Source organism: Procambarus clarkii, chromosome 46, assembly GCF_040958095.1.
Source record: "Procambarus clarkii isolate CNS0578487 chromosome 46, FALCON_Pclarkii_2.0, whole genome shotgun sequence".
Taxonomy (NCBI): domain Eukaryota; kingdom Metazoa; phylum Arthropoda; class Malacostraca; order Decapoda; family Cambaridae; genus Procambarus; species Procambarus clarkii.
Genome location: NC_091195.1, coordinates 15,371,568 through 15,385,138, shown reverse-complemented (window position 1 = coordinate 15,385,138; position 13,571 = coordinate 15,371,568). Strand labels below are relative to the sequence as shown.

The window sequence follows — 13,571 nt, the reverse complement described above, 5'->3', positions numbered from 1 at the left end:
ACTTATATATAATGTGTGTATATAGGGTAATAACACCACAAACAGCATTGTTGGGGAAGAACTTTTAGTGCGTCTGACCTTGAATGTGTGAGGGAGGCAGCCACCAGCTGACTGTGTGTAGCGATGTCTCTTAGTGCCTGAACTATCAGCTTAGTTATACAGTTGTGGTGAACAAAACATGTAGATATTTATATATATATAACATCTGTATGTAATGAATAAAAGCAAAAACAGTATGGTGGGAGGAAAATGTGGGAGAGTGAGGTGTTGAGGGAGTGAGTGGCAGCGAGTGACTGGCAAGTGTGTGGCGTTCACTCCTCGTTGCTTTTTGACTCATAATACCAACTTAGTGGTTCATTATGGTGAACAAAACATGCAGATACTTATATATAACCTGTGTATATAGTGTAATAACCGGCAAAGTATTTGTTCACTGTTTGATGAACATAATAATTGAATCAACAATATGCACACCATAATTTTGAGTACAGCAATGATTCACACATTTTATTATATAAATATATCACACTACACAGTATTGAATAATAATATAGCAAAAAAACGAAGAAAAATCAATCAAAGACACTGAAATAATTAGGTAATTATCTCTTTGTGGCCACTCCTGCCTAACAGCTGGAGCGGAGCATACCGCCTGGGACGCATGATAAGTCAGCACCTGTTTTTTGCCAGACTTCCCCGCCCTATAGCAGGGAAAATATGCCACTTACGATTTTTTTATTATTTTTCACATGATCAGAGAACACAAATCAACAGGTTTAGAAGAATTTTATTTGATTTTTTTTTTTTTTTTTTTTTTTTATGCACCTGTGGGTGACAATGGCCAAATAGTCCTGAGCAACACAAGGGTTAATGTGATGTATCAATGAGAAAATCAACTGGAGACATGCTTGTGGTGTTCCATCTTTCCTGTGTTCATAATTATAACTGCTGTTTAAATTTTCATTGGTTTTAGCATGCACTGCCTCCTAGTCTTTTCTGGACTTTCTGGAACTGGACTTCAGTTCAGTTCACCAGGAACCTGAACCCGACTGAGCTGGGAAAGAACCCAATCCCTGGCAAGCAGACTGGCTGGGAGTTAACACCAACCAGTTGTCAAGGTAGGCCAAAACCCGAACACCTAGCAAATGCAGACTTGCCACCATGACCCAGAAAAGACGTGTGAAAACGCGAGGTGCCTGGTGCAGCCTGAAAGGAAGGCAACAAAAACAGTAAGCCTGCTGCCCCACCACAAAACCTAACCAGTCCCTGAACTTGGGATGAATGGAAACATGCCAATATGTGTCCCGGAGGTCCAGACACACAATCCACAAACCCGGCTCTAAGAGAAGCCGGACCCGGGACAGAGTGGTCATCCGAAAGGAGGGCAAGGAATCCAGGGTTCAGACGGGCCAAGTTCAAAATGAACTGCAGATCCACAGTGTCCCGTGTCAGCACTGGCAACAAACGGGAAACCCACATGAAGGATGAGGTTGTTTCGACCATGCCCAAGCGCATCCACTCCAAGATGACATGACGAAGCGAAGGGGAAGAAGCCTGCCTCAAACCTCACGTAGGAGGAGGAGGAGCCGCCCAACGCCACGGCAGGCCGGAAGACACAACTTGAAACGCCCACGAATAGTGGGGCCAAGTGTGAGGCAAACAGAGCCAGCCTTCCCCCAGTGCCCCGTCAATGGGGCAGCCCCTGAAAGGGTCAGCGACCCTTCCGAAAAACTGATATGCGTGAAGAGCTTGCACCGCGCCGACTGGAAGACGGTGGTTCCGGAGCAGGCACCGACACAGAAACTGGTACCAAGGGACCACCTCGACCAGCAGATACCCGAGCCCTAGCACGATCTTTACAGGCGGCGCAAGAGTGCTCCCCCCGGATAACTAACAAATCTGAAAGAGGGTGGCAAGTAGTAGAAGCTACCTGCAAAAACTGGGTGACAAACGAGTCTGCAAACAACAGTGGACAAAATGGAGATGAAAATCAAAGAGCCAGGGGCCCAAGCAGAATCAACAGAAAGAGCGAAGACGGCCTGCCGACATGCGAGGCAAGAGGCATAAACTGAGACACCGCCTCACGGAGGATAGGAGCATGCAGTTTAAGCAACACCACCAACGCCTTTGCTGCCGGGGTCAAGGCAGCAGACAACAGCCCGGCTGTTGTCTGCTCGAGAAGGGAAAAGAAGCAGAAGATCGAGGCCAAATGGGTGCAAGCACAAAGATCCTCCACAACCAAAGCAGCTGAAAGGGAAGGGACCTGGACGTGCAACTGGAGCTAGCCAACCTCGCAGGGAAAGCACAGGGGCATAAAGGCATGCAATTAAGGTGCTCGAAGGGGCCCTCCCTAAGTAAACCTGCAATACCATAGTGAGCTCTCGCCACTCCAGTGTTATCTTGAGGCTATCTTGAGATGATTTCGGGGCTTTTTAGTGTCCCCACGGCCCGGTCCTCGACCAGGCCTCCACCCCCAGGAAGCAGCCCGTGACAGCTGACTAACACCCAGATACCTATTTTACTGCTAGGTAACAGGGGAATAGGGTGAAAGAAACTCTGCCCATTGCTTCTCGCCGCCGCATGGGATCAAACCCGGGACCACAGGATCACAAGTCCAGCGTGCTGTCCGCTCGGCCGAATGGCTCCCCAGTGTGCGGCAGTGTGCGGTATGACAAAACGTGTGCAAATCCCCAAGTGAAAAGAAAAGGCAGTCTGAAAGCCAGGAAGATGCCGGAACCTCAAAACACCCAAAACGGGTACAAAGACCCGAACTCAAAAGAAATTGGGTCCATCACAGAGGCAAATCCGGTTCTTGCAGGAGGGAGGCACCAAGGGCCTCCTGAACATCAACAGAGGAAATTTGAGAGGTAGAAAACCTCCGAAAGGATGAAACCGCGGAACTCAAGAAAACCTGGAAATGAACCCTTGGCGAACCCGTAACAAATTCGTACAAGGAAGGGGGTTACAAACAGACCCCGACCAGAGAGTACCAAAATTCAGGCAGGATCGAAATGGGCCCCCCAAGTGCCCCAGGCTAATTCCTCCCCCCTCAGCCCCGGAATCCTCCAAACCAGGCTCTGGGCAGAGCCGTCCCAAAATGCCCTCCACCCCTTGAAGAAAAGGCAAAGTCCAAGGAAAAAGCTCCAAATAAGGGAGCCAGAAGACTCAGAAGCCTTGGTGGGAGGAACAGGCTCAAAGACCTCCGTCCTCGCATCGAATGGGGCATCCCCCGGAGCTGCGCAAGTCTCATCCCCAGCTAAATCCTGCTCCGACTCCGAAACCCTTAGACATTTGGGAGCCAGTAGCAGGGAGAGAGGAGGAGGGTAAACCACACCAACAAGGAGAGGATGAAGGGGCGCAAACTGAACCAAGGTTGAAGCGACCCACGCCCCCAAATTCGGGTCCCTAAAACCAAAACAGGACATTCGAGTGGGCAATCAACCCAGCGTGTTGCAGCAACTTAAACCTAGCACGCCCCAAGCGAAAAGAAAAGGCAGTCTGACAGCATGCAATGCGCAAGCTGCTTGATCCCTAACCTCACCTACAGCAGTGTGGTTAAGTTGGAGAACAAGCAGAGAACAAGTCCCGTAAGACTCCGGGTCGAAAGTGTTGTCAACCCAACAAGTAGCACAATGGAGGCAAAACCGGTGAACGTCACCCTGTGACAAGGGCAACGAACAAAGCGAGATAGGACACGGAGGACACGTCTATTGGTCAACCAAGCCCCAAGGGGGTTTCTAGGGCCCGTAGGGAAAAGTGTCCCTACGGGAAGCCCAAGCACTGGAACTGCCAAAGCCGATTGAAACCCAGTTAATAGACTGGGTAAACTGGCCCCTGTGAGGTGAGCAGCCTCGGTGGCTGAGAAGAGGACCGCACTATGGAACCTAGGCGTATCTAACAGGAAACCAGACAGCCCTCCACCAGGCAATGAAAGAAACTAAAATGTGGAAAAGAACCCCGAGGAAGCTCCGCAACAACTGGAGGCCAGAGAGAGGCACGGCCGCTGCTGTTATGCAAGCTGTGCAGTCTAATGTGACACAACCAATAACAACCACTCCCTACCCAGGATCAAAGAAAAGAACCAAGACCTAGGCTGACCCCAAGGGCATGGCAGAAGCCAAGCGACCACTACCTCTACGGGAGTAAGAACCCGAAGGTCCCAGGGAAGATAACCATGAAACCCAGGGGGTGTACTTATAGGGTAATTAGGGAAGGAGGCCCCCTAAGCACATGATGCCCTGGGTACTGGAACTCCTGGACAACGCACCACTGCACAGGTGAAAATCCTGTCAGGCAACCGCGACCAGAGTAGAAATCCACCCCAATCGGCTTCAGTCGGCTTGAATGAACGGCTCGTTGGGTTGATGACTATTTGTTCGTTTGTTTTCTTCAGAGGAGTTTTTGGCCTCTTTTTCGGTCTCCAGTTAAAATTTTCTAATAGTTGGGGTCTGTTTTGGGATGCCTACCTTTCTGGGTGTCCAACCCTGGTCAATGGCAGACAAATATACTTTCAAAGAGTGAAGTTTTCATAGGCCATTGCTCCCTGCGCCTCTCTGAGGGAACCATGTTCTGGCTAGTAGTTCCCAGTAGGAATGACAACTCCGTATCTCCATATAATTGAAGCCCCAATATAGCTAATGTAAGTTAGCTAGATATTAACCAATATAGCTAGCTTAATACTTTATAGCTAATATCAGTTCAATAGCAATAGGGAGCTGATCGGGCTCCCCACAGAAAATATCTGCAACTCAATAGACTACTACTACAACTGAAGCGCACAGAAATTACAGAAGTTGCACCACACACCAAGGGTAAACAAATGACAGTCTGCCAGCCAGGGGTGACTCTGAACGTTGTAACGCACTCAAAAAGGGAAAGAAGAAGCAGATTCAAAAGAGGCCAGGTCCATGACAGAGGCATAAGATGAGGTCACACAGGAGCTATGCACAAAAGACCTCCTGAACTGCTGCCAGAGTAACTCAAAAGGTAGGAAACCTCAGGAAGGATGAAACCAAATAACCCACAGGCACTCTGAAATGAACCTTGGTCAAGAGCAGCACCCAAATCGAACTCATACATTGGGGGGGGGGAATAAGAAAATCCCCATCCCCTGCAACAAAAGACCCTCTACAGAAGACACCAAAGCCCGTGAATAGTCAAACTAAACCCAACTCTGACTCCCCCAAGCCCTGGGAACCGCAGAAGAGTGCTCCGGAGCAGAACCATTGTCCACGCCCACCACCCTGGATAGAAAAGCGAAGTCCTAGGGAGAGGCCTCAGAAGAGGGGGCACGGCCAGAAAGACCCAGAAACCTTGACGGGAACAGTTGGCTCAACTACCTTTGCACCTAAGTCGAAAGGGGCAAACCCTGGATCTGCCCAAGCCGCATCTTGAGTTATACCATGCCCCAACTCTGAATCCCTCAGATGCTTCAGGACCATAAGCAGGAAGGGGGGAAAGGGGTAGAGGAGAAGGACACCCACACCTGTCAGGAAAGGAAGAGGAGGTGCAGACAAAACCACAGGGGAGGGTAAATCAGGATTTACCCTCCCTGATTTACCCTCAGGAAGGGCAAATCTTGCCTTACAGGCTTCATAGAATTCTACGATCAGGTGACAAAGATTAAGCAAGAAAGAGAAGGATGGGCGGACTGCATTTTTTTGGACTATCGAAAAGCCTTTGACACAGTACCCCATAAAAGGTTGATGCATAAGCTGGAGAAACAGGCAGGAGTAACTGGTAGGGCACTCCAGTGGATAAGGGAGTACCTAAACAATAGGAAGCAGAGAATTACAGTGAGGGGTGAGACCTCAGAATGGCGTGAAGTCACCAGTGGAGTCCCACAGGGATCTGTACTTCGACCTATCCTGTTTCTGATATATGTAAATGATCTCCCAGAGGGTATAGACTCATTCCTCTCAATGTTTGCTGACGATGCCAAAATTATGAGAAGGATTAAGAAAGAGGAGGACAGCTTGAGGCTTCAAGAAGACCTGGACAAGCTGCAGGAATGGTCGAACAAATGGCTGTTAGAGTTTAACCTAAGCAAATGTAATGTAATGAAGATAGGGGTAGGAAGCAGGAGACCAGATACAAGGTATCATTTGGCAGATGAAATGCTTCAAGAGTCAGAGAGAAAGACCTGGGGGTTGATATCACGCCAGACCTGTCCCCTGAAGCTCATATCAAGAGGATAACATCAGCAGCATATGCCAGGTTGGCTAACATAAAAACAGCCTTTAGAAACTTGTGTAAGGAATCTTTCAGAACATTATATACCACATATGTCAGACCAATCCTGGAGTATGCAGCTCCAGCATGGAGTCCATATCTAGTCAAGCATAAGACTAAACTGGAAAAGGTTCAAAGGTTTCCCACCAGACTAGTACCCGAGCTCAGAGGTATGAGCTACGAGGAGAGACTACGGGAATTAAACCTCACTTCGTTGGAAGACAGAAGAGTTAGGGGGGACATGATCACCACATTCAAGATTCTCAAGGGAATCGACAGGGTTGATAAAGACAGGCTATTTAACACAAGGGGCACACGCACTAGGGGACACAGGTGGAAACTGAGCGCCCAAATGAGCCACAGAGATATTAGAAAGAACTTTTTTAGTGTCAGAGTGGTTGACAAATGGAATGCATTAGAAAGTGATGTGGTGGAAGCCGACTCCATACACAGTTTCAGGTGTAGATATGATAGAGCCCAATAGGCTCAGGAACCTGTACACCTGTTGATTGACGGTTGAGAGGCGGGACCAAAGAGCCAGAGCTCAACCCTCGCAAGCACAACTAGGTGAGTACAACTAGGTGAGTACAGGTGAGTTAACCAACACCTCCAAACCCAAGTCCCTACAAACCACACAGGGCAAATCCAGGCCATTCAACTAAGCATACAACCAGGACTGCTGCAACTCAGAAAACCATAAACATTAAGCAGTCACTGCCAGATACCTTTGAACATCATTAGGAGGGTGGGGTAAAGAGAGCAATATACTGGGGACAAGTCCCACACAACTCAGGGTTGAAGGTGTCACCATCCCAACGGGCAGCATGGCGGAGGCAGAGCGTATGAATGTCGCATAGTATCATAGATGACGCCCAACCCTTGAATTCGCACAAAGCAAGAGCGGGCCCAGCATAAGTATCCACTGTACCACAGAGCCTGAAGAGGTTTTGTAGGGCCTGCAGGTTGTGTTCCCTGCAGGTATGACCAGGCACTGGGAATGCAATACCGGTAACCCTATAAAGTTTAATAGGCACCATACTCCAGTGGAAAAGGCAGGTCAGAAACAAAAAGGGGATCACACGCACCCAAACACTAGGTAAAACCTAACCAGAGTGGCACAAAAAACTCCTAAATGAAAAAGGAACTATTTTCACATATTTTTGATTGTTTACATTGTTGGAGAAGTTCTTTTGGGTATTTTGAGGCTGCAGTCTAGTTTCTAACCAAGCAGTGGTCTATTTTTTATTTTTTTGCTGATCTTCTGGGCACCTTCTCTTGGTGGTGGCAGACATGAGTAAACTTACATAAAAATTTTCAAATGTGCCACTATTCTCTGTGCCTCTCTGAGGGGGGGGGGAGAGGGGCAGGTTCGGGCTTGTGATCTATGGTAGGCCAATAAGAACTCCACTACTGATGGCACCTTGTAGTCTGGCTCTGAATCCGTATAGTAGCTTCAGGGAACCACAACCCCCTCCCCCACCCAGAAAGAAAATGTGAAACTAAAAGGTTTAGACAATCAAGCTTCAAATAATTGGCCTGGATACTAGGCATGCCTAAACAGGATTATAACTAAACAAGTTACTGTATCTTCATTCTAACACAATTATTCTTAAAACCTTTTTTTAAATAATGGCAGGCCAAAAATGCTTACTAAATCAAAAACAAATATACTAAACATAAATTGTACAAAACCATGGGATAGCTAGGATATTGTTATACATATATAAAAAAATCACACACAAGTAATTAACCCTCAAAGTGCAGCTATCGACATGTTTTGACTGTCTAGCGCAGCACGGTTTTTCTCACACAAACATCAACATTTTGAGCCAGAGTTCTAATACCAATTTTTCCCTATGCTGCCAACAGTTGAACAGTGTCCCCTACAGTCACGGGAGACCACTATAATTTGCAGTCACACACCCTTCAGCTTCTGGACCTCTTTCAACATATGTTGATGACTGCACTTATCTAGCCAACATAAAGAATTTTATTGTATATTTACTCTGGCATTCTTTTTACTTTAGCAAAGATATTTCTTATTTTGCAAATGAATTATAATTTTGTTTTCCTTTGTCCTGGCTCACAACATAAACCTGACAAATGCCAGTAGAATGTTGATGCCATGCCATGCCATGCCATGCCATGCCATGCCATGCCATGCCACGCCACGCCATGCCATGCCAAAATAAGGAAGATGTACAATATTTTGTGAATCATCCATCCTCTTGATTACAGACCTACCATTTCATAAGGAAGAAATAAATGCAATAAGGATTGTTTTTCTTCATTGAGTCGGGAGTGACAATTTAGATGATAGCTGCACTTGGAGGGTAAAAAGATTTAGTCAGGTTACCTTGTATCCAAATGGTGCTCCAAAAACTCCACTCCATGAAGCAAAAAGGTAAAAGAGGCCTTTTCGCAGATTTCGAGGAATTAGCATCTGCCTTTGTTCCACTGTTGTGAAGAAAAGACATTATATTGATAAAAATTGACCTTTAAAGACACAAACAGTTAACTATTCAACACAGTATTGTATAGTAATGTGCAAAAAAAAAAAAAAAAAAAAAAAGAGAGAGAGCCTTTAAGTGCATTGCACTGAGCAGGACATTTCACAGCTACCAAAATTATCATCCTTTCTGACCCCATGGATAAGATCATGCACAATTATGGCAAGCCAATTTCTGTATCCATAGAGCAACAACTACTTTAACATTTTTGTTGCAGAAAGAGTTTGCAGTCGTCCAGAAGGCTCTCACACAACTCTGCGAAGAGCAACCCGATCCACGTACAGTGGTGACCTAGGTAACAACATTTACACATACTACTGTATGTGTATTGCCCAGATGAGGCAGGGATTGAGTGATGGAGGGATAGTGTGAAGGATGGACAGATGGAGAGAGAGGGCATGAGGGATGGAGTGGGGGATGCATGGATGGGGTCTGCAGGCCGCTCCAAGCAACAACCTGGTGGACTAAACTCTCACAAGTCAAGCCTGGCCTCGGGCCGGGCTTGGGCAGTAAAACAACTCCCAGAACCCCATCAACCAGGTATATGTGGGCCTGCGGGCCGCTCCAAGCAACAACCTGGTGGACCAAACTCTCACAAGTCAAGCCTGGCCTCGGGCCGGGCTTGGGCAGTAGAACAACTCCCAGAACCCCATCAACCAGGTATATGTGGGCCTGCGGGCCGCTCCAAGCAACAGCCTGGTGGACCAAACTCTCACAAGTCAAGCCTGGCCTCGGGCCGGGCTTGGGCAGTAGAACAACTCCCAGAACCCCATCAACCAGGTATATGTGGGCCTGCGGGCCGCTCCAAGCAACAACCTGGTGGACCAAACTCTCACAAGTCAAGCCTGGCCTCGGGCCGGGCTTGGGGAGTAGAACAACTCCCACAACCCCATCAACCAGGTATATGTGGGCCTGCGGGCCGCTCCAAGCAACAACCTGGTGGACCAAACTCTCACAAGTCAAGCCTGGCCTCGGGCCGAGCTTGGGCAGTAGAACAACTCCCAGAACCCCATCAACCAGGTATATGTGGGCCTGCGGGCCGCTCCAAGCAACAACCTGGTGGACCAAACTCTCACAAGTCAAGCCTGGCCTCGGGCCGGGCTTGGGGAGTAGAACAACTCCCACAACCCCATCAACCAGGTATATGTGGGCCTGCGGGCCGCTCCAAGCAACAACCTGGTGGACCAAACTCTCACAAGTCAAGCCTGGCCTCGGGCCGAGCTTGGGCAGTAAAACAACTCCCAGAACACCATCATGCAGGTATCAGGAAAAGGGAACTATCAGGAGAGAGTGCCAAGCCATGACAACTATATAACACTGGGAAGGGATCACGAAAAGGATTTGTAATAGGACGGGGGGAAAGGAATGGTGCCCAACCACTTGTGGACGGTCAGGGATTGAACGCCGACCTGCATGAAGTGAGACTCGCTCTACCGACCAGCCCAAGTGGTTGGGCAGAACCGGGTATCAAGCAGGGGGATGGATGGAAGGAGTAGGGGATAGATGGATGGAGTAAGGGAAGGATGGAGTGAGGGAAGGCTGGAGTGAGAAGGCTGGAGTGAGAAGGATGGAGTGAGAAGGATGGAGTGAAAAGGATGGAGTGAGGGAAGGATGAAGTGACAACGATGGAGTGAGACAAGGATGGAGTGAGGAGGATGGAGTGAGAGAAGGATGAAGTGAGGAGGATGGAGTGAGGGAAGGATGAAGTGACAAGGATGGAGTGAGGGAAGGATGGAGTGAGAGAAGGATGGAGTGAGGGAAGGATGGAGTGAGGGAAGGATGGAGTGAGGGAAGGATGGAGTGAGGGAAGGATGGAGTGAGGGAAGGATGGAGTGAGGGAAGGATGGAGTGAGGGAAGGATGGAGTGAGGGAAGGATGGAGTGAGGGAAGGATGGAGTGAGGGAAGGATGGAGTGAGGGAAGGATGGAGTGAGGGAAGGATGGAGTGAGGGAAGGATGGAGTGAGAGAAGGATGGAGTGAGGAGGATGGAGTGAGGAGGGTGGAGTGAGGATAAGGATGGAGTGAGAGAAGGATGGAGTGAGGAGGATGGAATGAGATAAGGATGAAGTGACAAGGATGGAGTGAGAGAAGGATGGAGTGAGGAGGATGGAGTGAGGGAAGGATGAAGTGACAAGGATGGAGTGAGGGAAGGATGGAGTGAGGAGGATGGAGTGAGGGAAGGATGGAGTGAGAGAAGGATGGAGTGAGAGAAGGATGGAGTGAGGGAAGGATGAAGTGACAAGGATGGAGTGAGGGAAGGATGGAGTGAGAGAAGGATGGAGTGAGAGAAGGATGGAGTGAGGGAAGGATGAAGTGACAAGGATGGAGTGAGGGAAGGATGGAGTGAGGAGGATGGAGTGAGGGAAGGATGGAGTGAGAGAAGGATGGAGTGAGAGAAGGATGGAGTGAGGGAAGGATGGAGTGAGAGAAGGATGGAGTGAGAGAAGGATGGAGTGAGAGAAGGATGGAGTGAGGGAAGGATGGAGTGAGAGAAGGATGGAGTGAGAGAAGGATGGAGTGAGGAGGACGGAGTGAGGGAAGGATGAAGTGACAAGGATGGAGTGAGGGAAGGATGGAGTGAGGGAAGGATGGAGTGAGGAGGATGGAGTGAGGGAAGGATGGAGTGAGAGAAGGATGGAGTGAGGGAAGGATGGAGTGAGAGAAGGATGGAGTGAGGGAAGGATGGAGTGAGAGAAGGATGGAGTGAGGAGGATGGAGTGAGGGAAGGATGAAGTGACAAGGATGGAGTGAGAGAAGGATGGAGTGAGAGAAGGATGGAGTGAGGAGGATGGAGTGAGGGAAGGATGGAGTGAGGGAAGGATGGAGTGAGGAGGATGGAGTGAGGGATGAAGGGGGGGATAAAATATAAGAATCAAGATAACTGCAGAAGGCCTATTAAGCCATATAAGGCAGCTCCTATTAATACCCACCCAATCCCATTCATATATAATGAGACTAACCTATGTTTGAAACATATGCTAAGCAATGCTATCATACTAAGCTATGCTATCATACTAACCTATGCTATCATGACTAACCTATGTTTGAAACATATGCTAACCTATGCTATCATGACTAACCTATGTTTGAAACATATGCTAAGCTATGCTATCACGACTAACCTATGTTTGAAACATATGCTAAGCAATGCTATCACGACTAACCTATGTTTGAAACATATGCTAACCTATGCTATCACGACTAACCTATGTTTGAAACATATGCTAAGCTATGCTATCACGACTAACCTATGTTTGAAACATATGCTAAGCTATGCTATCACGACTAACCTATGTTTGAAACATATGCTAAGCTATGCTATCACGACTAACCTATGTTTGAAACATATGCTAACCTATGCTATCACGACTAACCTATGTTTGAAACATATGCTAAGCTATGCTATCACGACTAACCTATGTTTGAAACATATGCTAAGCTATGCTATCACGACTAACCTATGTTTGAAACATATGCTAAGCTATGCTATCACGACTAACCTATGTTTGAAACATATGCTAAGCTATGCTATCATGACTAACCTATGTTTGAAACATATGCTAACCTATGCTATCACGACTAACCTATGTTTGAAACATCAAGAACATACATGTGAATGAAGGTAACTCCAGCAAGCCTATTGGCCCAAATGAGAAACGATCCTACTTCTATTACATTATGCGGTAATTGGTTTCACAAATCAACAACCCTGTTATCGAACTAGTATTTAGGTAACTCATCAACCAGTAACTCATCATACAGACAGGCTATCAGGCTAGACATACAGAGAGGCTATCAGGCTAGACATACAGAGAGGCTATCAGGCTAGACATACAGAGAGGCTATCAGGCTAGACATACAGCCAGGCTATCAGGCTAGACATACAGCCAGGCTATCAGGCTAGACATTCAACCAGGCCATCAGGCCAGACACGCAGGCTATCAGGCTAGACATACAGACAAGCTATCAGGCTAGACACACAGACAAGCTATCAGGCTAGACATACAACCAGGTTATCGGGCTAGACATACAGCCAGGCTATCAGGCTAGACATTCAACCAGGCCATCAGGCCAGACACACAGGCTATCAGGCTAGACATACAGACAAGCTATCAGGCTAGACATACAGACAAGCTATCAGGCTAGACATACAGACAAGCTATCAGGCTAGACATACAGACAGGCCATCAGGCTAGACATACAGACAGGCCATCAGGCTAGACATATTATATCCAACCACTCCTTACACCCAACACCCACACCCAATACCCATATCTTGAGAGGATGTCTTGAGATGATTTCGGGGCTTAGCGTCCTCGCGGCCCGGTCCTCGACCAAATCTTCTGTTTGTTTCACATCCTCAGGAAGAAGCTCATAACAGCTGTCTAACTTCCAGGTACCTATTTACAATTAGGTGAACAGGAACATCAGGGTGAAAGAAACTCTACCCATTTGTTTCCACCTCCGCCTGGGATCGAACCCGGAACCTCAGGACTACGAACCCCGAGCGCTATCCACTCAGCTGTCAGGGCCCCTACCATACCCACTGTTAACACTTATACTGTACATCCAAACTACTCCCGACACAGCTTCCGATACAAGCCAACACCTATGCCAGTGAAGCCTGTGAAATAGTACATCAAAACAAACCAACGAAATCATTTGAGGAAAGGGGGAAAAAAAAGGACAAAGGTAGAGGGAACGTGTTCCTGAAAATCGTACCGTGTATAATTATGGTTCGTATATAGCACTAAATGATATAATGCAAAGTACGGTACCAGATCTTGTTGCACTAATAGAGATGAAATCTTAAGATAATATTTAAAATCA

At 47.6% G+C, this 13,571-nt stretch overlaps 1 protein-coding gene across 1 annotated transcript in view; it reads right to left on the bottom strand.

Annotated features, from left to right (window-relative positions):
- Positions 1-13,571, bottom strand: part of fry (Protein furry) — a 542,054-nt gene that overhangs the window by 427,374 nt on the left and 101,109 nt on the right. Inside the window, 1 exon segment of the mRNA XM_069301552.1 lies at positions 8,588-8,688. Coding sequence (XP_069157653.1) covers positions 8,588-8,688 — 101 coding nt within the window.